This window comes from Dendrobates tinctorius, unplaced genomic scaffold, assembly GCF_039654945.1.
Source record: "Dendrobates tinctorius isolate UK_male_01 unplaced genomic scaffold, ASM3965494v1 ptg000342l, whole genome shotgun sequence".
Taxonomy (NCBI): Eukaryota; Metazoa; Chordata; class Amphibia; order Anura; family Dendrobatidae; genus Dendrobates; species Dendrobates tinctorius.
In genome coordinates, this window is record NW_027362008.1 from 968186 (window position 1) to 992575 (window position 24390).

The 24390-nt window shown below is 53.0% G+C and overlaps 1 protein-coding gene across 1 annotated transcript in view; it reads left to right on the forward strand.

The window, feature by feature from the left end:
• LOC141074920 (uncharacterized) overlaps window positions 1-24390 on the forward strand; it is a 254130-nt gene that overhangs the window by 17145 nt on the left and 212595 nt on the right. Inside the window, exons 4-7 of the mRNA XM_073562232.1 lie at window positions 10830-10953; window positions 21476-21573; window positions 23482-23560; window positions 23661-23758. Of these exons, the coding sequence (XP_073418333.1) occupies window positions 10830-10953; window positions 21476-21573; window positions 23482-23560; window positions 23661-23758 (399 nt within the window). The remainder of the gene's footprint in view (window positions 1-10829; window positions 10954-21475; window positions 21574-23481; window positions 23561-23660; window positions 23759-24390) is intronic.

Here is a 24390-nt window from a genome sequence, read left to right on the forward strand (position 1 = left end):
ACGGCTCTGGAGGATTCTGGGTGATGAGCGGAGAGGTGACTGCTGGGACTTTATACAGGAGGGCACTGGAGGATTCTGGGTGATGAGAGGAGAGGTGACTGCTGGGACATTATACAGGAGGGCACTGGAGGATTCTGGGTGATGAGTGGAGAGGTGACTGCTGGGACATTATACAGGACGGCATTGGAGGATTCTGGGTGATGAGAGGAGAGGTGACTGCTGGGACATTATACAGGACGGCACTGGAGGATTCTGGGTGATGAGCGGAGAGGTGACTGCTGGGACATTATACAGGAGGGCACTGGAGGATTCTGGGTGATCATAGAATCGTAGAGTTGGAAGGGACCTCCTGGGCCATCTGGTCCAACCCCCTGCTCAAAGCAGGATTCGCTAAATCATCCCAGTTAGATGTCTGTCCAGCCTCTGTTTGAAGACTTCCATTGAAGGAGAACTCACCACTTCTCGTGGCAGCCTGTTCCACTCATTGACCACTCTAACTGTCAATGAGGATTCTGGGTGATGAGTGGAGAGGTGACTGCTGGGACATTATACAGGAGGGCACTGGAGGATTCTGGGTGATGAGCGGAGAGGTGACTGCTGGGACATTATACAGGACGGCACTGGAGGATTCTGGGTGATGAGCGGAGAGGTGACTGCTGGGACATTATACAGGACGGCACTGGAGGATTCTGAGTGATGAGCGGAGAGGTGACTGCTGGGACATTATACAGGACGGCACTGGAGGATTCTGGGTGATGAGCGGAGAGATGACTGCTGGGACATTATACATGATGGCACTGGAGGATTCTGGGTGATGAGCGGTGAGGTGACTGCTGGGACATTATACAGGATGGCACTGGAGGATTCTGGGTGATGAGCGGAGAGGTGACTGCTGGGACATTATACATGATGGCACTGGAGGATTCTGGGTGATGAGCGGAGAGGTGACTGCTGGGACATTATACAGGAGGACTGGAGGATTCTGGGTGATGAGCGGTGAGGTGACTGCTGGGACATTATACAGGACGGCACTGGAGGATTCTGCGTGATGAGAGGAGAGGTGACTGCTGGGACATTATACAGGACGGCACTGGAGGATTCTGGGTGATGAGGGGAGAGGTGACTGCTGGGACATTATACAGGACGGCACTGGAGGATTCTGGGTGATGAGGGGAGAGGTGACTGCTGGGACATTATACAGGACGGCACTGGAGGATTCTGCGTGATGAGAGGAGAGGTGACTGCTGGGACATTATACAGGACGGCACTGGAGGATTCTGGGTGATGAGAGGAGAGATGACTGCTGGGACATTATACATGATGGCACTGGAGGATTCTGGGTGATGAGCGGTGAGGTGACTGCTGGGACATTATACAGGATGGCACTGGAGGATTCTGGGTGATGAGCGGAGAGGTGACTGCTGGGACATTATACAGGATGGCACTGGAGGATTCTGGGTGATGAGCGGAGAGGTGACTGCTGGGACATTATACAGGAGGACTGGAGGATTCTGGGTGATGAGCGGTGAGGTGACTGCTGGGACATTATACAGGACGGCACTGGAGGATTCTGCGTGATGAGAGGAGAGGTGACTGCTGGGACATTATACAGGACGGCACTGGAGGATTCTGGGTGATGAGGGGAGAGGTGACTGCTGGGACATTATACAGGGCTGCACTGGAGGATTCTGGGTGATGAGCGGAGAGGTGACTGCTGGGACATTATACAGGACGGCACTGGAGGATTCTGGGTGATGAGAGGAGAGGTGACTGCTGGGACATTATACAGGACGGCACTGGAGGATTCTGGGTGATGAGAGGAGAGGTGACTGCTGGGACATTATACAGGACGGCACTGGAGGATTCTGGGTAATGAGCGGAGAGGTGACTGCTGGGACATTATACAGGACGGCACTGGAGGATTCTGGGTGATGAGAGGAGAGGAGGCTGCTGGGACATTATACAGGACGGCACTGGAGGATTCTGGGTGATGAGAGGAGAGGTGACTGCTGGGACATTATACAGGACGGCACTGGAGGATTCTGGGTGATGAGAGGAGAGGAGGCTGCTGGGACATTATACAGGACGGCACTGGAGGATTCTGGGTGATGAGCGGAGAGGTGACTGCTGGGACATTATACAGGACGGCACTGGAGGATTCTGGGTGATGAGAGGAGAGGTGACTGCTGGGACATTATACAGGACGGCACTGGAGGATTCTGGGTGATGAGAGGAGAGGAGGCTGCTGGGACATTATACAGGATGGCACTGGAGGATTCTGGGTGATGAGCGGAGAGGTGACTGCTGGGACATTATACAGGAGGGCACTGGAGGATTCTGGGTGATGAGCGGAGAGGTGACTGCTGGGACATTATACAGGACGGCACTGGAGGATTCTGGGTGATGAGCGGAGAGGTGACTGCTGGGATATTATACAGGAGGGCACTGGAGGATTCTGGGTGATGAGAGGAGAGGTGACTGCTGGGACATTATACAGGAAGGCACTGGAGGATTCTGGGTGATGAGCGGAGAGGTGACTGCTGGGACATTATACAGGACGGCACTGGGGGATTCTGGGTAATGAGCGGAGAGGTGACTGCTGGGACATTATACAGGAGGGCACTGGAGGATTCTGGGTGATGAGAGGAGAGGTGACTGCTGGGACATTATACAGGAGGGCACTGGAGGATTCTGGGTGATGAGAGGAGAGGTGACTGCTGGGACATTATACAGGACGGCACTGGAGTTTTCTGGGTGATGAGCGGAGAGGTGACTGCTGGGACATTATACAGGACGGCACTGGAGGATTCTGGGTGATGAGCGGAGAGGTGACTGCTGGGACATTATACAGGACGGCACTGGAGGATTCTGGGTGATGAGCGGAGAGGTGACTGCTGGGACATTATACAGGTCGGCACTGGAGGATTCTGGGTGATGAGCGGAGAGGTGACTGCTGGGACATTATACAGGACGGCACTGGAGGATTCTGGGTGATGAGCGGAGAGGAGACTTCTGGGACATTATACAGGACGGCACTGGAGGATTCTGGGTGATGAGCGGAGAGGTGACTGCTGGGACATTATAGAGGTCGGCACTCGAGGATTCTGGGTGATGAGCGGAGAGGTGACTGCTGGGACATTATACAGGACGGCACTGGAGGATTCTGGGTGATGAGCGGAGAGGTGACTGCTGGGACATTATACAGGACGGCACTGGAGGATTCTGGGTGATGAGCGGAGATGTGACTGCTGGGACATTATACAGGACGGCACTGGAGGATTCTGGGTGATGAGAGGAGAGGAGACTGCTGGGACATTATACAGGACGGCACTGGAGGATTCTGGGTGATGAGCGGAGAGGTGACTGCTGGGACATTATACAGGACGGCACTGGAGGATTCTGGGTGATGAGCGGAGAGGTGACTGCTGGGACATTATACAGGACGGCACTGGAGGATTCTGGGTGATGAGCGGAGAGGTGACTGCTGGGACATTATACAGGACGGCACTGGAGGATTCTGGGTGATGAGCGGAGAGGTGACTGCTGGGACATTATACAGGACGGCACTGGAGGATTCTGGGTGATGAGCGGAGAGGTGACTGCTGGGACATTATACAGGACGGCACTGGAGGATTCTGGGTGATGAGCGGAGAGGTGACTGCGGGGACATTATACAGGACGGCACTGGAGGATTCTGGGTGATGAGCGGAGAGGTGACTGCTGGGACATTATACAGGACGGCACTGGAAGATTCTGGGTGAAGGGCGGAGAGGTGACTGCTGGGACATTATACCGGACGGTACTGGAGGATTCTGGGTGATGAGCGGAGAGGTGACTGCTGGGACATTATACAGGACGGCACTGGAGGATTCTGGATGATGAGGGGAGAGGTGACTGCTGGGACATTATACAGGACGGCACTGGAGGATTCTGGGTGATGAGCGGAGAGGTGACTGCTGGGACATTATACAGGACGGCACTGGAGGATTCTGGTTGAAGGGCGGAGAGGTGACTGCTGGGACATTATACAGGACGGCACTGGAGGATTCTGGGTGATGAGAGGAGAGGTGACTGCTGGGACATTATACAGGACGGCACTGGAGGATTCTGGGTGATGAGGGGAGAGGTGACTGCTGGGACATTATACAGGACGGCACTGGAGGATTCTGGGAGATGAGCGGAGAGGTGACTGCTGGGACATTATACAGGACGGCACTGGAGGATTCTGGGTGATGAGCGGAGAGGTGACTGCTGGGACATTATACAGGACCGCACTGGAGGATTCTGGGTGATGAGAGGAGAGGTGACTGCTGGGACATTATACAGGACGGCACTGGAGGATTCTGGGTGATGAGGGGAGAGGTGACTGCTGGGACATTATACAGGACGGCACTGGAGGATTCTGGGAGATGAGCGGAGAGGTGACTGCTGGGACATTATACAGGACGGCACTGGAGGATTCTGGGTGATAAGCGGAGAGGTGACTGCTGGGACATTATACAGGAGAGCACTGGAGGATTCTGGGTGATGAGCGGAGAGGAGACTGCTGGGACATTATACAGCACTGGAGGATTCTGGGTGATGAGCGGAGAGGAGACTGCTGGGACATTATACAGGACAGCACTGGAGGATTCTGGGTGATGAGCGGAGAGGAGACTGCTGGGACATTATACAGGACGGCACTGGAGGATTCTGGGTGATGAGCGGAGAGGTGACTGCTGGGACATTATACTGGACGGCACTGGAGGATTCTGGGTGATGAGGGGAGATGTGACTGCTGGGACATTATACAGGACGGCACTGGAGGATTCTGGGTGATGAGGGGAGATGTGACTGCTGGGACATTATACAGGACGGCACTGGAGGATTCTGGGTGATGAGCGGAGAGGTGACTGCTGGGACATTATACAGGACGGCACTGGAGGATTCTGGGTGATGAGCGGAGAGGTGACTGCTGGGACATTATACAGGACGGCACTGGAGGATTCTGGGTGATGAGAGGAGAGGTGACTGCTGGGACATTATACAGGACGGCACTGTAGGATTCTGGGTGATGAGCGGAGAGGTGACTGCTGGGACATTATACAGGAGAGCACTGGAGGATTCTGGGTGATGAGCGGAGAGGTGACTGCTGGGACATTATACAGGAGAGCACTGGAGGATTCTGGGTGATGAGCGGAGAGGTGACTGCTGGGACATTATACAGGAGAGCACTGGAGGATTCTGGGTGATGAGAGGAGAGGTGACTGCTGGGACTTTATACAGGACGGCACTGGAGGATTCTGGGTGATGAGCGGAGAGGTGACTGCTGGGACATTATACAGGAGAGCACTGGAGGATTCTGGGTGATGAGCGGAGAGGAGACTGCTGGGACATTATACAGCACTGGAGGATTCTGGGTGATGAGCGGAGAGGAGACTGCTGGGACATTATACACGACAGCACTGGAGGATTCTGGGTGATGAGCGGAGAGGTGACTGCTGGGACATTATACAGGACGGCACTGGAGGATTCTGGGTGATGAGCGGAGAGGTGACTGCTGGGACATTATACAGGACGGCACTGGAGGATTCTGGGTGATGAGCGGAGAGGTGACTGCTGGGACATTATACAGGACGGCACTGGAGGATTCTGGGTGATGAGGGGAGAGGTGACTGCTGGGACATTATACAGGACGGCACTGGAGGATTCTGGGAGATGAGCGGAGAGGTGACTGCTGGGACATTATACAGGACGGCACTGGAGGATTCTGGGTGATGAGCGGAGAGGAGACTGCTGGGACATTATACAGCACTGGAGGATTCTGGGTGATGAGCGGAGAGGTGACTGCTTGGACATTATACAGGACGGCACTGGAGGATTCTGGGTGATGAGAGGAGAGGTGACTGCTGGGACATTATACAGGACGGCACTGGAGGATTCTGGGTGATGAGCGGAGAGGTGACTGCTGGGACATTATACAGGACGGCACTGGAGGATTCTGGGTGATGAGAGGAGAGGTGACTGCTGGGACATTATACAGGACGGTACTGGAGGATTCTGGGTGATGAGCGGAGAGGTGACTGCTGAGACATTATACAGGACGGCACTGGAGGATTCTGGGTGATGAGCGGAGAGGTGACTGCTGGGACATTATACAGGAGGGGACTGGAGGATTCTGGGTGATGAGCGGAGAGGTGACTGCTGGGACATTATACAGGACGGCACTGGAGGATTCTGGGTGATGAGCGGAGAGGTGACTGCTGGGACATTATACAGGACGGCACTGGAGGATTCTGGGTGATGAGCGGAGAGGTGACTGCTGGGACATTATACAGGACGGCACTGGAGGATTCTGGGTGATGAGCGGAGAGGTGACTGCTGGGACATTATACAGGAGGGCACTGGAGGATTCTGGGTGATGAGAGGAGAGGTGACTGCTGGGACATTATACAGGAGGGCACTGGAGGATTCTGGGTGATGAGAGGAGAGGTGACTGCTGGGACATTATACAGGAGGGCACTGGAGGGTTCTGAGTGATGAGCGGAGAGGAGACTGCTGGGACATTATACAGGAGGGCACTGGAGGATTCTGGGTGATGAGAGGAGAGGTGACTGCTGGGACATTATACAGGACGGCACTGGAGGATTCTGGGTGATGAGCGGAGAGGTGACTGCTGGGACATTATACAGGACGGCACTGGAGGATTCTGGGTGATGAGCGGAGAGGTGACTGCTGGGACATTATACAGGACGGCACTGGAGGATTCTGGGTGATGAGAGGAGAGGTGACTGCTGGGACATTATACAGGACGGCACTGGAGGATTCTGGGTGATGAGCGGAGAGGTGACTGCTGGGACATTATACAGGACGGCACTGGAGGATTCTGAGTGATGAGCGGAGAGGTGACTGCTGGGACATTATACAGGACGGCACTGGAGGATTCTGGGTGATGAGCGGAGAGGTGACTGCTGGGACATTATACAGGACGGCACTGGAGGGTTCTGAGTGATGAGCGGAGAGGTGACTGCTGGGACATTATACAGGAGGGCACTGGAGGGTTCTGAGTGATGAGCGGAGAGGAGACTGCTGGGACATTATACAGGAGGGCACTGGAGGATTCTGGGTGATGAGAGGAGAGGTGACTGCTGGGACATTATACAGGACGGCACTGGAGGATTCTGGGTGATGAGCGGAGAGGTGACTGCTGGGACATTATACAGGACGGCACTGGAGGATTCTGGGTGATGAGCGGAGAGGTGACTGCTGGGACATTATACAGGACAGCACTGGAGGATTCTGGGTGATGAGCGGAGAGGTGACTGCTGGGACATTATACAGGACGGCACTGGAGGATTCTGAGTGATGAGCGGAGAGGTGACTGCTGGGACATTATACAGGACGGCACTGGAGGATTCTGGGTGATGAGAGGAGAGGTGACTGCTGGGACATTATACAGGACGGCACTGGAGGATTCTGGGTGATGAGCGGAGAGGTGACTGCTGGGACATTATACAGGACGGCACTGGAGGATTCTGGGTGATGAGAGGAGAGGTGACTGCTGGGACATTATACAGGACGGCACTGGAGGATTCTGGGTGATGAGAGGAGAGGTGACTGCTGGGACATTATACAGGACGGCACTGGAGGATTCTGAGTGATGAGCGGAGAGGTGACTGCTGGGACATTATACAGGACGGCACTGGAGGATTCTGGGTGATGAGCGGAGAGGTGACTGCTGGGACATTATACAGGACGGCACTGGAGGATTCTGGGTGATGAGAGGAGAGGTGACTGCTGGGACATTATACAGGACGGCACTGGAGGATTCTGGGTGATGAGCGGAGAGGTGACTGCTGGGACATTATACAGGACGGCACTGGAGGATTCTGAGTGATGAGCGGAGAGGTGACTGCTGGGACATTATACAGGACGGCACTGGAGGATTCTGGGTGATGAGCGGAGAGGTGACTGCTGGGACATTATACAGGACGGCACTGGAGGGTTCTGAGTGATGAGCGGAGAGGTGACTGCTGGGACATTATACAGGAGGGCACTGGAGGGTTCTGAGTGATGAGCGGAGAGGAGACTGCTGGGACATTATACAGGAGGGCACTGGAGGATTCTGGGTGATGAGAGGAGAGGTGACTGCTGGGACATTATACAGGACGGCACTGGAGGATTCTGGGTGATGAGCGGAGAGGTGACTGCTGGGACATTATACAGGACGGCACTGGAGGATTCTGGGTGATGAGCGGAGAGGTGACTGCTGGGACATTATACAGGACGGCACTGGAGGATTCTGGGTGATGAGAGGAGAGGTGACTGCTGGGACATTATACAGGACGGCACTGGAGGATTCTGAGTGATGAGCGGAGAGGTGACTGCTGGGACATTATACAGGACGGCACTGGAGGATTCTGGGTGATGAGAGGAGAGGTGACTGCTGGGACATTATACAGGACGGCACTGGAGGATTCTGAGTGATGAGCGGAGAGGTGACTGCTGGGACATTATACAGGACGGCACTGGAGGATTCTGGGTGATGAGCGGAGAGGTGACTGCTGGGACATTATACAGGACGGCACTGGAGGATTCTGGGTGATGAGAGGAGAGGTGACTGCTGGGACATTATACAGGACGGCACTGGAGGATTCTGGGTGATGAGCGGAGAGGTGACTGCTGGGACATTATACAGGACGGCACTGGAGGATTCTGAGTGATGAGCGGAGAGGTGACTGCTGGGACATTATACAGGACGGCACTGGAGGATTCTGGGTGATGAGCGGAGAGGTGACTGCTGGGACATTATACAGGACGGCACTGGAGGGTTCTGAGTGATGAGCGGAGAGGTGACTGCTGGGACATTATACAGGAGGGCACTGGAGGGTTCTGAGTGATGAGCGGAGAGGAGACTGCTGGGACATTATACAGGAGGGCACTGGAGGATTCTGGGTGATGAGAGGAGAGGTGACTGCTGGGACATTATACAGGACGGCACTGGAGGATTCTGGGTGATGAGTGGAGAGGTGACTGCTGGGACATTATACAGGACGGCACTGGAGGATTCTGGGTGATGAGCGGAGAGGTGACTGCTGGGACATTATACAGGACGGCACTGGAGGATTCTGGGTGATGAGCGGAGAGGTGACTGCTGGGACATTATACAGGACGGCACTGGAGGATTCTGGGTGATGAGAGGAGAGGTGACTGCTGGGACATTATACAGGACGGCACTGGAGGATTCTGAGTGATGAGCGGAGAGGTGACTGCTGGGACATTATACAGGACGGCACTGGAGGATTCTGGGTGATGAGCGGAGAGGTGACTGTGGGGACATTATACAGGACGGCACTGGAGGATTCTGGGTGATGAGCGGAGAGGTGACTGCTGGGACATTATACAGGACGGCACTGGAGGATTCTGGGTGATGAGCGGAGAGGTGACTGCTGGGACATTATACAGGACGGCACTGGAGGATTCTGGGTGATGAGCGGAGAGGTGACTGTGGGGACATTATACAGGATGGCACTGGAGGATTCTGGGTGATGAGCGGAGAGGTGACTGCTGGGACATTATACAGGACGGCACTGGAGGATTCTGGGTGATGAGCGGAGAGGTGACTGCTGGGACATTATACAGGACGGCACTGGAGGATTCTGGGTGATGAGCGGAGAAGTGACTGCTGGGACATTATACAGGACGGCACTGGAGGATTCTGGGTGATGAGCGGAGAGGTGACTGCTGGGACATTATACAGGTCGGCACTGGAGGACTCTGGGTGATGAGCGGAGAGGTGACTGCTGGGACATTATACAGGTCGGCACTGGAGGACTCTGGGTGATGAGCGGAGAGGTGACTGCTGGGACATTATACAGGTCGGCACTGGAGGACTCTGGGTGATGAGCGGAGAGGTGACTGCTGGGACATTATACAGGACGGCACTGGAGGACTCTGGGTGATGAGCGGAGAGGTGACTGCTGGGACATTATACAGGTCGGCACTGGAGGGTTCTGAGTGATGAGCGGGGAGGTGACTGCTGGGACATTATACAGGACTGGAGGATTCTGGGTGATGAGAGGAGAGGTGACTGCTGGGACATTATACAGGAGGGCACTGGAGGATTCTTGGTGATGAGCGGAGAGGTGACTGCTGGGACATTATACAGGAGGGCACTGGAGGATTCTGGGTGATGAGAGGAGAGGTGACTGCTGGGACATTATACAGGAGGGCACTGGAGGATTCTTGGTGATGAGCGGAGAGGTGACTGCTGGGACATTATACATGATGGCACTGGAGGATTCTGGGTGATGAGCGGAGAGGTGACTGCTGGGACATTATACAGGTCGGCACTGGAGGATTCTGGGTGATGAGTGGAGAGGTGACTGCTGGGACATTATACAGGAGGGCACTGGAGGATTCTTGGTGATGAGCGGAGAGGTGACTGCGGGGACATTATACAGGACGGCACTGGAGGATTCTGGGTGATGAGCGGAGAGGTGACTGCTGGGACATTATACAGGACGGCACTGGAGGATTCTGGGTGATGAGAGGAGAGGTGACTGCTGGGACATTATACAGGAGGGCACTGGAGGATTCTTGGTGATGAGCGGAGAGGTGACTGCGGGGACATTATACAGGACGGCACTGGAGGATTCTGGGTGATGAGCGGAGAGGTGACTGCTGGGACATTATACAGGACGGCACTGGAGGATTCTGGGTGATGAGCGGAGAGGTGACTGCTGGGATATTATACAGAACGGCACTGGAGGATTCTGGGAGATGAGCGGAGAGGTGACTGCTGGGACATTATACTGGAGGATTCTGGGTGATGACGGTGTCGTTGTCAGGTTCCTATAAGGTGTCAGGACGTCGCTGTCTATCTCTCCATGGAGGAGTGGGAGTATCTAGAAGGACACCAGGATCGGTACCAGGCCGTGATGATGGAGGAGCTCCGGCCTCTTACACCACGAGGTGAGCAGCGCGGCTCCTTGTTGGCTCCGGTGGATGTGATGATGTCTCTCCGGCGTCCTCCTATAATAGATGAGTTTTCTCCAGACTTTCTCTGGTTTTCTCTACATTTTCTCCGTCTGACAACAGCTTTCATTTCCCTGATTATTTTCTTCTGATCTGTGAGTCGCGGTTTCTCCGCTGTCGTCTCGTCTTCATCAGTCTTGAGTCTTCGTTCTCTTCTTTCAGAATCTTTTTCCTTCCTTAGAGCATCGGCCACATTTTCTCTGCAGATGTCTCGTCCTTCTCTCCGTTCTCTCCTGTGAGGTCTTTCGGCCTCTAAGTCTGTCGTGCATTGTTACTCAGCAGAGTCGGGGTTGTGAGGCAGCGCTGTTATTCAAGGTTGGGGGACACTCTCTTGGCAGCCACACAATCAGATCCAGCTCGGGTTTTCATAAGCCATAACAGTCCATGAGGTTTATTTGCCATCATAAACCACAGCAGCAATATACAACATCGCAGCGTCCATTATATAGCTTCACATGACAGCATAGCGTCCATTATACAGGCTATTTAGCCCCAGGGTTATCTCACCCATGTCAGGGTTCCCATATGGCTGTTTCTCCAGGCTGCAGACATCCACTCACTCCTCAGGGACTCTCAAACCCTGGCCGCCATTACCCACACAGCCGCTCCACAGGCTGTTAGTGAGGAGATCCTTCTCCTCACGGGACCAATCAGGTCCCAGCATTCACTCTTGTGACCTACCCTGGCTACGTTATATGGTCCGTAGCCACGCCCCCTGGGTCACATGGCTATGACCTCATCACAGGTCCTTCTCCTACTCACACAGCCTTTTACTATAGGTGTTATCAGACACACCCCTGGGTGGGTTTGTGGGCAGCTAGAACCCACCCATCCAGCTGCCTGAAGGCTTCTCCCTAACACATAGGCACGACAGATCAGCTCTGCTGATCAGCACATAACCAAGCCTTCATCTCAAAGCCACCCACTTTGAGACACACCACGGCCACTGCGTATTCTGCCACTCATCCTCTCTCTTGGGACATTCACACAGCGCCCCCTAGTGGACACAGTGGTCATTACACCACATACCCCGCCCCTCTGTTCAAACTTGTGGGGTTGAACACACAATCTTACACCAGGATCTCGAGACCGGGCACACATTACACCTTGCCCCACAGGTCGAGAGAACCGTCTCCATCTGTCATACGGCCTCATCTCTGCATTAGGCCTCCCCCGCCCCAAGCGGTCAGAATATCGGTCATTGTCTTTGACCCTCCATTTGCAGTCTGTCTGCATCATCAGACACTGTTTAGTCACCACCCTCCTAGAGTGCGCTTCGTCACCTGACCGTTCTCCCACTGACCGGCTCTCCCGGTTGGTACGGTCATCAGTCTTAATCGGTCCTACTGTCTGGCCTGAGTCTGACCCATTCAGCGTCTCACAGGAACTGCTGTCTTTCAGCCTCGCACGGCCCATCGTACTGCCACTTTCTGACATTCTTCAGCCACCTGCCATGTCACTACTTGGAGGAACCCTTCGGGTCCTTACATCTTGGGTTGGAGGCGGCCGCCACCTGGTATTCCGTACTTCTTTATTAATTCGCTGACGGTCCGGCCTCAACTGCTCAATTTCTTGCAGGTACCCCACCCGATACTCCACGAGCATCCGAAAGTCTCTCAGGCTCTCCATGGAGCCAACCACGATGATGGGAATTCTACCCACTTCACTGGATACCGGGTCTTCATCATCATGAGGGATCCTCACTCTCACCACTCCGGAGATATTCACGAGGTCTTGCATCACCTTCCCGGATCTTCCAATGATTCTTCCAATCAGAGCTTTGGGTACCGGAACCACGTCTTTCCGCAAACCCCGCCAATCCATAGCCTCCCTGACTAACTCCAGGCGTCGAGCAGCCTTCACATTACTCTGCCTAACCAATTGTTTGACACGTAGACACTGCAAATGCATCTCTTTCAGGACAGCTACTCGGTTTGATGTATCTTCTCTGGCTGATACTATCACTAACTGCCGAGTCTCAGGTGCCCAGTGCACCTTACAGGCTTTGACCGCCTCTTTTAAAGCCTCATGCACACCTTCCTCAGCACAGGCTTCTTGCATGTCCTCTGGTACATCAATCACAGACTGGAAGGTCATGGTCTTGCTCTCTTCTTGGACCAAAGGATCTGGCTTTACCACGGACACTTCCCTCACTACAGTTGCCCCGACCGGGTGACTGTCTTCTTTAGTTCTTAACCCACCAACTTCACACGATGGGATCACTTCATGTCCCTTTGCAACGATGGCTACTGGCAGTTCTGTCTTATTATCACTCGCGTTCACCCGCGGTAAGTCTTCGTCCAACTTCTCTCGCAGAAGACTTTTTACTACTCCTCTGAGTTCCTCCATCTCTTCCTTGAGGTTCTTGTTCACACTTTGCCAGGTGGACAGGTGACCTCTGATCTCCAAGACTTCTCTCTCGAGCTCCTCGACCCTGTGCTCGGCCATTTGTCTCAGTACGCTTTCTCGTTTGACATGTTCATCCACCTCTTCTCTGAGGGCCTGATTCAGTCCTTGCCACGTTACCATGTGACCTTTGAGCTCAGAGACTTCTTTCTCTAGCCCTGCTATTCTGTGCTCCCTGTCTCTCTCAGAGCCACAGTCACCCCCAGAGTCTGAGTCATCCCTCCAGTTACTCACTAACCGTGTGACTACTTCAGCCGTCTTATCCACCAGGTCAGTGCCAGTTTTGTCACGAGATGTCTGGTCCGTCCGTTGGGCTGACATACCCCTTTTCCCGGTCACTTCCACCTCTGACCTTTCCATGTCAGGAGCCATCACCGTCTTCGTATTGGTTAGCCCAACAGTAGGAATGTCTCCACCCTCCTGGCATATATCATCAAACCTGACAAAGTCCCGGCCCCACTCCAAGGCATACACTAAGTCTGATGGTATACTGCCCCCTTGGCACTCACTGCCTTCGAGACCCTCAAACATATTCTGTCTACCGCATAGTTCACTGTGACCCCATGTGCACAGCGAACCTGGACCATTTTCTCGGTCAGACAGAAAGTGAGAGGAGTTCCTACCAGCGTCACCTGACTCTTTGAGTCCAACCGTCCCGAGATCCCTTCCCGGTGTAGCATCACTGAACACACTTGCGGCCAGTCATCACTCGGAAAGAATATCCCACATTCTGGAAATGACATACATGAACACTGCAGTTTCCCAGACATACCCACTGAGCCAACCAGTGCTGCCATTTCATCAAACTCGTCCCCTTTCTGGACCACCACCCCAATTTGGGTTACCGCCTCCCTCTGAGACTCCACCCCTTTTTGGGTTACCACCCCAATTTGGGACTCCACCCCCTTTTGGGACTCCACTTCTTTTTTGGCTACCACCCCAATTTGGGACTCCACCCCTTTTTGGGCTACCACCCCGGTTTGGGTCACCGCCCCCTTTTGGGACTCCACCCCCTTTCGGGATCTCCCCATGTCTGTTATACCGGTCTTCTCAGACCACAGTTCACACCACACAGTTTGTGTCTTACGATACCACACAAGTCCTTGCTGGCACCACCACAGCTCCTGCTGTCACCGATCACCGGCACCACCGGCTGCTGTTCACACACACAGCGGCTGGAGTCACTGCAGCTCCTACTGCGCCGTCTTCGTGGACCCGCCGATCCACCGGAAGCCACTTGTCACCTTCGTGGCCCCACCGAGCCACATCAAGCCGCTTGTCACCTTCTTGACTCCCACTGAGCCACAGCAGGCTGAGTCGAGAAAAAAGAAGAGAAAAAAAAACACACCACAAAAAACTCCAAAACTCACGTGTCCTGACTGTGTGCTATTCAGGACGCTCCTGTCTCCACTTGAGACCGTCCAACACACAGGGCGCACCGGGTGCGATTCAGGGAGCGACCCTCCTCCCAGGGTCTCCCCACACACCGGCCTCACCAGGTTCAGGGGCTTGGCGGGTGCTCTTCAGGACATCTGTCTCCGCCTGAGACTGCCCAACACTCGCGCCTCACCAGGTCCAAGGTCACACCATGTGCTCCTGGGATCCGACTCTGCTCTCAGGGCTGACCCTCCAGGACCTTTCCTCACTGGACCCTCCAGGTACACTGTCTTCCTCACTGACCCAGGTCAGTACCACACGAACAGCTGTCCGATACCTGTGTCGGCCACACGGGTCACCGTTTTACTCATTGACCCAGGTCAGTACCACACGAACACCAGTCCGTTTCTCCTGTGTCGCCCACACAGGTCCTCGGGTACCTCTTCTCCACAGAGGCACACTAGCAATCACCAGTCTCTTTCTCCTGGGGAAGCAGCCGCACTGAGCTCACCGATCCGGACAGCGCCTTACTCACTAGGCCGCCCCACGGTTTCCATAACCACAGCCGGACAGTGGCTTCCCCACTTGCAGGCCGTCACAGACTCTGCTCACACGTGGCCGGTCAGCAGCACATCACACGGCTTCCACAACCGTCAGCCCTCCTGGCTCAGCGTTGCTCTTTGCCACCGAATTTTGCCGTCCTTATCCGTTGCTCACAGCAACAAGGCTACACCACTGCCCATAGCCTTCTCCACTAATTGTGAGGCAGCGCTGTTATTCAAGGTTGGGGGACACTCGCTTGGCAGCCACACAATCAGATCCAGCTCGGGTTTTCATAAGCCATAACAGTCCATGAGGTTTATTTGCCATCATAAACCACAGCAGCAATATACAACAGCGCAGCTTCCATTATATAGCTTCACATGACAGCATAGCGTCCATTATACAGGCTATTTAGCCCCAGGGTTATCTCACCCACGTCAGGGTTCCCATATGGCTGTTTCTCCAGGCTGCAGACATCCACTCACTCCTCAGGGACTCTCAGACCCTGGCCGCCATTACCCACACAGCCGCTCCACAGGCTGTTAGTGAGGAGATCCTTCTCCTCACGGGACCTTCCAAACTGGACCAATCAGGTCCCAGCATTCACTCTTGTGACCTACCCTGGCTACGTTATATGGTCCGTAGCCACGCCCCCTGGGTCACATGGCTATGACCTCATCACAGGTCCTTCACCTACTCACACAGCTTTTACTATAGGTGTTATCAGACACACCCCTGGGTGGGTTTGTGGGCAGCTAGAACCCACCCATCTCTCCAGCTGCCTGAATGCTTCTCCCTAACACATAGGCACGACAGATCAGCTCTGCTGATCAGCACATAACCAAGCCTTCATCTCAAAGCCACCCACTTTGAGACACACCACGGCCACTCCGTATTCTGCCACTCATCCTCTCTCTTGGGACATCCACACAGCGCCCCCTAGTGGACACAGTGGTCATTACACCACAGGGTTAATTTACTGATGATTTTCCCCCTAATCCGCTGTCGCTCGTCCGTCCTTCAGAATCGGTGCAGGCTCAATGTCGTCTTCAGTCGTGGTCGTCGTCCGGCTCCTCCCTCTTGGCTGACACTTGTGTGCCCCATGGGAAATAACATATGTAAATTTCCTCTCCCCAGATGCAGAGGACGGGGTCTCTAGCGCCTCCTATAGGACGCAGCAGTCCTAGAAATCAATATCAATGTTTCAACCTCTACCTGGTGGGGCAAATTTCCATTTTTGCATTTTTTCCTTCCCTTCTTCCATAAGACATAACAATTTTATTTCTCCTTCACCTCATTGGGGGACACAGAGACTGTGAGTGTATGCTACCGCCGCCTGGGGACTGACACTAAGTGAAAAAAATAGGTTAGCTCCTCCTCCGCCGTATACACCCTCGCCCCGTTTGCGGGCGGAAACCAGTTCATGCTTAGTGTCCTAGGAGGCACACATGTCTGGTCTTTTTCCCCAGACTCTTTTCATTTTTTTCTGTTTTTCCATGAAGATGAGACAGGGGCGATGGATCTTATTGAAAGGGTCCGATCTCCCCAAACCAAAACGGGTGAACACGTGAGAGTGTCACCTCCACGTATCCTCTCCCGCACCGTGGGACATGATGCTTGGCTTAGCCCTGACCACCCTAAGGTATTGAAACCCTAGGCTGTACAGAGGTACAAGCACAGTCCGTGCGGCCCTCACTCACTGCTCCACCAATGCTAGACTGCGGTGCTGCAAGGCGGCGGACGGTCCCTCTCTTCACCCCGGGAGGGAAAAATGGAGCTAGGGTGCCTGCACCGTCCTATATGTGGGCCCCCCCTCCCCTCTGCCTGAGCTGGAAAGCTGAAGCATCGTCACTGAGGGGGTTGGGCGGGGAGGGCTTCTGCAGCAGCGTCCACAGGGCTGGAGCCCTTAGCCTTTTTGTCGGGGGTCAGAGCGGCAGCATCCGAAGATAGCACCCCCCGTTGCGCACGGCGGTGAGTCCTGACGTCCAGCCATGTATGGTCGGTCTGGGAATCCGTGGGTAGGTGGGTCCCCCCCCATCCCCGTCGTGGGCAGGCGCTGTAAATCTAGCCCGTGGCTTCAGCCGGCGCTAGCCCGCGGGCGGAAGTCCCGCCTCCTCTGTGTCACTTCCGGCAACCCGCCCCCTGTGGGCTGGGCTCTAGGCCACCAATCGGAAGTACCGCCCCCAGGACTCCTCTTCTTCCGACGGCCCGCCCGCAGCTGTGGCGCACGCTTCTTTGAGCTGGAGCAACGCCCGGCACTTCCAGGACACAGGACTGGGGTAAGTGCTGCCCCCCAACCCGAGAGGCCATGCTACGGGAAAACGAGGAGTGCCCCCTCCCAGCGGTTTGCAGGGCTGATGCCTGGCAGATACAGCATGTCCGGAAAAGCGAAGACGCACACGTTTCTATACGCTGCATGCATCTCTTGTCGGGCCGCTTTTCCGCAGAGCAAGCGATTATGCAAAGCCTGCAATTCCGAACGTGCCCAGGAGCCCTCCCCTTCGAGCCTAGTATACCAAGTCCCCCGGAGTGGGCCCTATCACTGTCGCAGTCCATGGCTTCGCTTCCGAGAGCAATCGAGTCCCTTCGCGCCCCAGATAGGGGCAGGGACAGTGGCTCACCTGTCTTAGAGGGGTCCTCTACCTCATGGTTCCCCAACTCCAGTCCTCAAGGCCCACCAACAGATCATGTTTTCAGGATTTCCTTAGTATTGCTCAGGTGATAATTGCTTCACCTGTGCAATACAAAGGAAATCCTGAAAACATGATCTGTTGGTGGGCCTTGAGGACTGGAGTTGGGGAACCCTGCACTACCTCACGAGAGCCTCTGGCCTGCAGGGGCCACCCTCACTCCAGGCAGACGTGGGGGAAACAAACACACATGGCGTCTCCCGGTCCATCCGGTGCCTCGGCATCCGTGAGTTCCGCTTCTCGCTCGCCTTCACCAGTAGTCGATAGCGAGCAAATCTCAGATTTCGACTCGGACGAACCCCTTGGCCTAGATACTCCGGGGTGTCGTGAAACAGTGGACAGCCTCATCAAAGCCATCAACCAGACTTTGGGGATTGAGGATGATTCCACCTTGGCTTCGAGCCATAAGGTGTCATTTAAGCGAGTTAAGGGGCCGCGTAGAGTATTTTACACTCACCCAGAGTTCGAGGACACAGGACAGCGACACAGGGAACGGCCGGACAGACGCTTCTCGGGCCAGAAGGCGCTCGAAGCGAGGTATCCATTTGCCCCGGATCTCTGTAAAAAATGGTCAGAATCCCCAATGGTGGATCCACCCATGTCACGCTTGGCCTCTAAAACCCTGTTATCCATACCTAGTGGTCCTTCTATTACGGATCCCACGGATCGTCTCATAGAGAGCTTGGCTCGCTCAGTATTGAGGCATCAGGGTCAGCACTCTCTCCCTCGTTCGCGGCAACGTGGGTGGCCAAGGCCATGATTTCTTGGTCAGAATCATTAAACAAAGCCTTGCAGGATAGGGACCTACCTGCAGAAGTATCAGAGATCGCAAGTCAGATCGCTATGGCTGGGGACTACTTAATCAATGCATCTTTGGATGTAGCCAATTTCGTGGCACTTGCTGCCGCAAACGCAATTTCCATTAGGAGAGCTCTATGGTTAAGGTTATGGTTAAGCAAGGTAGGTGGCCACCTACTCTGGTTTCGCCACGTCTGGCTCACCGTCGCACATGACACATGGGTAAGAGAGCTGGTGTCCTCAGGGTACAAGATAGAGTTTGTCAGGTACCCGTCAAGACTGTTTTTTCTTTCCCGTCTTCCCAAGGTGGATACCCGGGCTAGGGCTTGTTTATGCATTGTCGCTTGATATTAGGGTGGTTTTTTTGGGGACACGTTGTTATCTGCATTAAGACTGATTTTGTTGTCCTACTACTGCTTTTGCACTAAACTGATATCCGCCCGCACTCGGGGCTAGGGTGTATACGGCGGAGGAGGAGCTAACCTCTTTTTTTCACCTAGTGTCAGCCTCCAGGCGGTAGTAGCATACATCCACAGTACCTGTGTCCCCCAATGAGCGTCGTTAAGAAAAGGATTTTAAGGTGAGTTTATCACAAAAATCCATATTTTCCATCCACAGGCGTTTGAGATCTTCTGTTTTTTTGCTTCATGAATTTTTAATTTTACCGCATAATGTGCTGAAAAACAGGAAAAAAAAATTCCAGATGAGGTGAAATGAGTAATGAAAAAAAATTAATTTCCAGAATTATATTTTAGGTTTTGTTTCTTGACATTTTTTGGGCGGTAAGAACAACCTCACTGCAACTTTACAGGTCAGTTACGGTGAAACCAATTTTGTGAGGTTTTTTATAATATATTTCTGGATTATAATATCAGCCCTTTCCCTGAGACCGATCACTTTATCTGCCGTTATCTCCGCTGTGTGACGGCTTCTCCTCTTCAGTGGCGCGCTGACCTTTTATTGGTATCATTTTTGTGATCTTTTGATCTTTGTGTTTTTATTGCATTTTTGGGGAGGTGTTCTTCATGTCTTTGATGTTTTTTTTCTTATGGCGTTTACCGTGTGAGATAAAACCTGACGTGACAATGACAAATATGTTTGTTTATGCTTTTTTTTTTGTTCTCATTTTTGGAGACAAAGCAAAACTAATGAGGATTACAACCTGAGATCCTATTCATACCGGGCTTTATACTGAAACCTTGGTAGCAGAGACAGGGGTGTTCTGGAAGCCAAAGGCGGTCATAGCGGGCTCTAATGCTGAGCTGGCTGTCAGTCAGTGCCGGCGGCGTGGTACCAGCCGCCGCTCTCTGCACACTGATTGGTGACTGTAGCTGCTCCGGCCGAATCGCCATGACCGGAAGTCGAAAGCTGCCGAGTGTGACTAAAGTTCATTTCCTCCTGGCAGCGGGGCTCTCAGTGCTGACACCGGGCAGGTTCAGTATGTTATTAATCTGCAGGTTAACCCCATGTCTGCAGGTTAATAGCATTGTTTTACATGACAGGTTCCCTTTAAATGGCACTGTCAGGCTGTCAGCGGCAGTGAACTGGTTAAACAGTAGGAATCAGAGTTTGAGCCACAGATCCGCGCATGGTATCCTCCATGATTGAACACCAGATATCAGGAAGGGGTTAATGGGCCTTATCACATGACGTCAGAATGCATGGGACAGGGTGTCCTAGACTCAGGGGCTCAATGACAGCAAAATGTCAGGGGGTCCGCTCTTTCTCTTCATGGGGTCTGATCAGTACGATACAAGTGGGATGGTGACGCAGGTGTTGGCCCTGCAGGGACATCAGGCCGCACAAGGGTGAAAATAATAAGTCCAAGTCTCCCGTTTGTTCAGTAGAATATGTATTATGGGGCTTTTCTGTGGAATCTGACCAGACAATCTCTCCTTGGCTCCCCGTGTACATCAGTCAGCGCCCCTGACCCCGGTGCCTGCTCTATAGTTGTCATTTCTACACATTGATAGGCACTAACCACTGCGTACCTGGTGCTCCTGACAACACCGTCCTCCAGTGCACTTGCTGACTATTTTTGTGTTTATATCGAGTCAGATGTTGAGATTTATCTCTCTTTAAAAATGAATAAAAACACAGTAATTCGTCTTATAATAGGAGGGCGGCAGGTTCTCTCCTCTTAGAGTGATCCCAGAGGATCCTGTCCAGGAGGGAGGCCGTGTCCTCATGGTGACCTCATGATCTCTCAGAAAACGATCACTGGTAAATGGTAACCGTCCTTCCCCCAATCTCCATAACGGTGAATTAGGAGAGAAGAAACCGCTGGATAGAATGTGGAGCTTTCTCCTGCTCTTCTGTGGTTCCATCCCTGGTGGAGGGATTCTTGGAGAAGTTGTGTTTCTTAGTGCGGCTCCTCCATCTGACTGACGAGGGTCTTCTCTGTCCCTCTCCTCAGGGTCCTCATCCTCCGGGTGCAGAGCAGAGAGCATTAGGCTTTGGCCTCGCTGATTATCACTTCATACTTGGGGCCACAATGTGCTGGGACCTCGGTATCGGTGGTGAGGACCACAACAATGTAATTTAGTCCCTGATACATAAACCTAGAATTACCGGTTCTGAGAGACGTGTCTCATATATAGACAGATACACGGCAGGTCATGTATTCAGTCTGTGTGTCTCCACAGATGGATCCAGGAGGAGAAATCCACCAGAGAGATGTCCCCGTCCTCTGTGTCCCCAGGACTGTCCAGAGGAGAATCACAACATCCCGGAGGATCATCAGGTAGATGAAGCTGAAGCCCCCACAACATCTGATTGTAATGACACAGGACTGGTGTCACAGGGGATTACACCTAGGGGGCGCTGCAGGGTTAACAGGGATTCAGCGTGGGCAGCGGTGCATGCACACCGCTACCAGTGGGGAGAGCGGGAGCCTGAAACAGGCTGGGTGCGCGAAGCACCGAGAGCCGAGGGAGGCGGAGCTAACAACCTGCCAGGAGGACGGGAGCGCGGGATCCAAAGCATGAGACAATAGCGTAGTCAGAGGTGAGCCGGGGGGTAGAAACCAGACAGGAGCATGGGAACCAAAGGGCTAGACAGGAGAGTAATAAAAAAAGAGAAGAGCCAGCACTGCTAGTGGTCAGAACGCATAACATGAGGTGCATATGCACATATCTTACTGCATTCAAAATGAGACATTTAGCAAAATATTGATCAATATATTGAGCCACCCCGCCACGCCAAGGCAATCTCATATGGGGGGTCCTACTCTACATTTTTATTATTCACTGTGCCATTGCGGCCTCCTAAATGTTTTAAAAGCAAGACCATATCAAATGCAATCCATACCTGAAGCATATCTGCATCACTCCCGTGCAGCCAGATGGAGCAGGTGCAGATAAAGGCCAACCAGGTCTGAACACAGACATCTCAGGTTTGATCTCCACACACTGCCTGACCAGCAAACACAGATGAAGGGCAATGCAGGCTCAGACATGGATGCAAAAATAGTGATGCAGATATGATGCAGATATGCTTCAGGTATGGATTGCATTTGATATGGTCTTGCTTATAAAACATTTAGGAGGCCGCAATGGCACAGTGAATAAATAAAAATGTAGAGTAGGACCCCCATATGAGATTGCCTTGGCGTGGCGGGGTGGCTCAATATATTGATCAATATTTTGCTAAATGTCTCATTTTGAATGCAGTAAGATATGTGCATATGCACCTCATGTTATGCGTTCTGACCACTGGCAGTGCTGGCTCTTCTCTCTTTTTATTGCAAATTGGTTTTGTGGCTGACCACCACTGTTGCCGTGCACGCTGGGTCATGTTCGCCATCTTTTCTGTGTTTATTGTGATTGATCTAGGCTGCTGTGCACACTCACGGCAGCCCCGCCCTGCCCCAGGCTTTATTTATTTTTGCATCCATGTCTGAGCCTGCATTGCCCTTCATCTGTGTTTGCTGGTCAGGCAGTGTGTGGAGGTCAAACCTGAGGTGTCTGTGTTCAGACCTGGTTGGCCTTCATCTGCACCTGCTCCATCTGGCTGCACGGGAGTGATGCAGATATGCTTCAGGTATGGATTGCATTTGATATGGTCTTGCTTTTAAAACATTTAGGAGGCCGCAATGGCACAGTGAATAAATAAAAATGTAGAGTAGGACCCCCCATATGAGATTGCCTTGGCGTGGCGGGGTGGCTCAATATATTGATCAATATTTTGCTAAATGTCTCATTTTGAATGCAGTAAGATATGTGCATATGCACCTCATGTTATGCGTTCTGACCACTGGCAGTGCTGGCTCTTCTCTCTTTTTCTAGACAGGAGAGTAGTCAGGGGTGAGCTGAGGGGTCAAGGAATCAGGAAAGACAGAACAGTACAGAAGTGTAAGACAGAAGCAATAGTCAGGGGACAAACTGGGTCATACACAGCAGAGCTCAGTCAAACAGAGGCACAACGATTACAGATGAGTATCCTGGGTCAGCTCCTCTAGCCAAGTAAACGGAAGTATCACCGACACTGGACCCAGGAAACACCAGAATTAAATAGCTGCCCCAGAACCAAAGAGAGGCAAACTAAATTAACCCTGACCTGACCAGAACGGAGACAGAAACACCCCGTCCTGAGTCATGACACTGACCATGAAGTGATGGGACCTGAGCTCATCTTACATTTTACTTTTCAGGGTGAAGATCTGATTCATATTAAGGTTGAGGTTCTACATGGAGCACAAGAGGCGATCGCAATATGGGCCGATCAGCAGGGTGAGGAGGGGAGACTGTCATGTCTGTTCTGTGGTCATCTACTACTACTCCCATCATCATCACATGAAACAATCTATTCCGTCACTCTGTGTCTCCACAGATGGATCCAGGAGGAGAAATCCACCAGAGAGATGTCCCCGTCCTCTGTGTCCCCAGGACTGTCCAGAGGAGAATCACAACATCCCGGAGGATCATCAGGTAGACGGCTCTGAGCCCTGTACCGGATCTGTATATGGGGAGCATTTCTGATCGAGGTCATAGATGTCAAAGATTTTGGTGGTTTCTTGTATTGTGCTGACTGTTACATCTGATATATCAGGAGGAAGATCTGACTAAGAATAAAGTGAAGGATGAGACAGAAGAAGCAATAACGAGGGGGGATCAGCCGTGTGTGAGTGACGGGAAGGAGGAGATTCCGGGAGATGTTTCCACAGGTATGTGATAATGGCCGGCGCATGATGATGATAACAGGCGTGCGATGATCAGCATTTGATGATGATGTCTGACGTGTGATGATGATGACCAGCGTGGGATGATGATGACCGGCATGTGATAATGATGTCCGTCGTGTGATGATGATGTCCGGAGCGTGATGATGATCACTGTGTGATGATGATGACCAGTGTGTGATATCGTGTGGCGTCTCTGGAGCAGTGAAGCTTTATCCGCTGTCCACATCACAGCAGTAGCGTCCGGTGATGGCGCGGCTGCTACTGTAGAATCCGTCGGTGCACCAATGAATAACAGGGCCGCCTTCACACCTCTTCTTAATGATTTAGGAAGCACATATTTTCCTTTACCTTTGTGAATTTTTCTTCCATCCTTTCCGC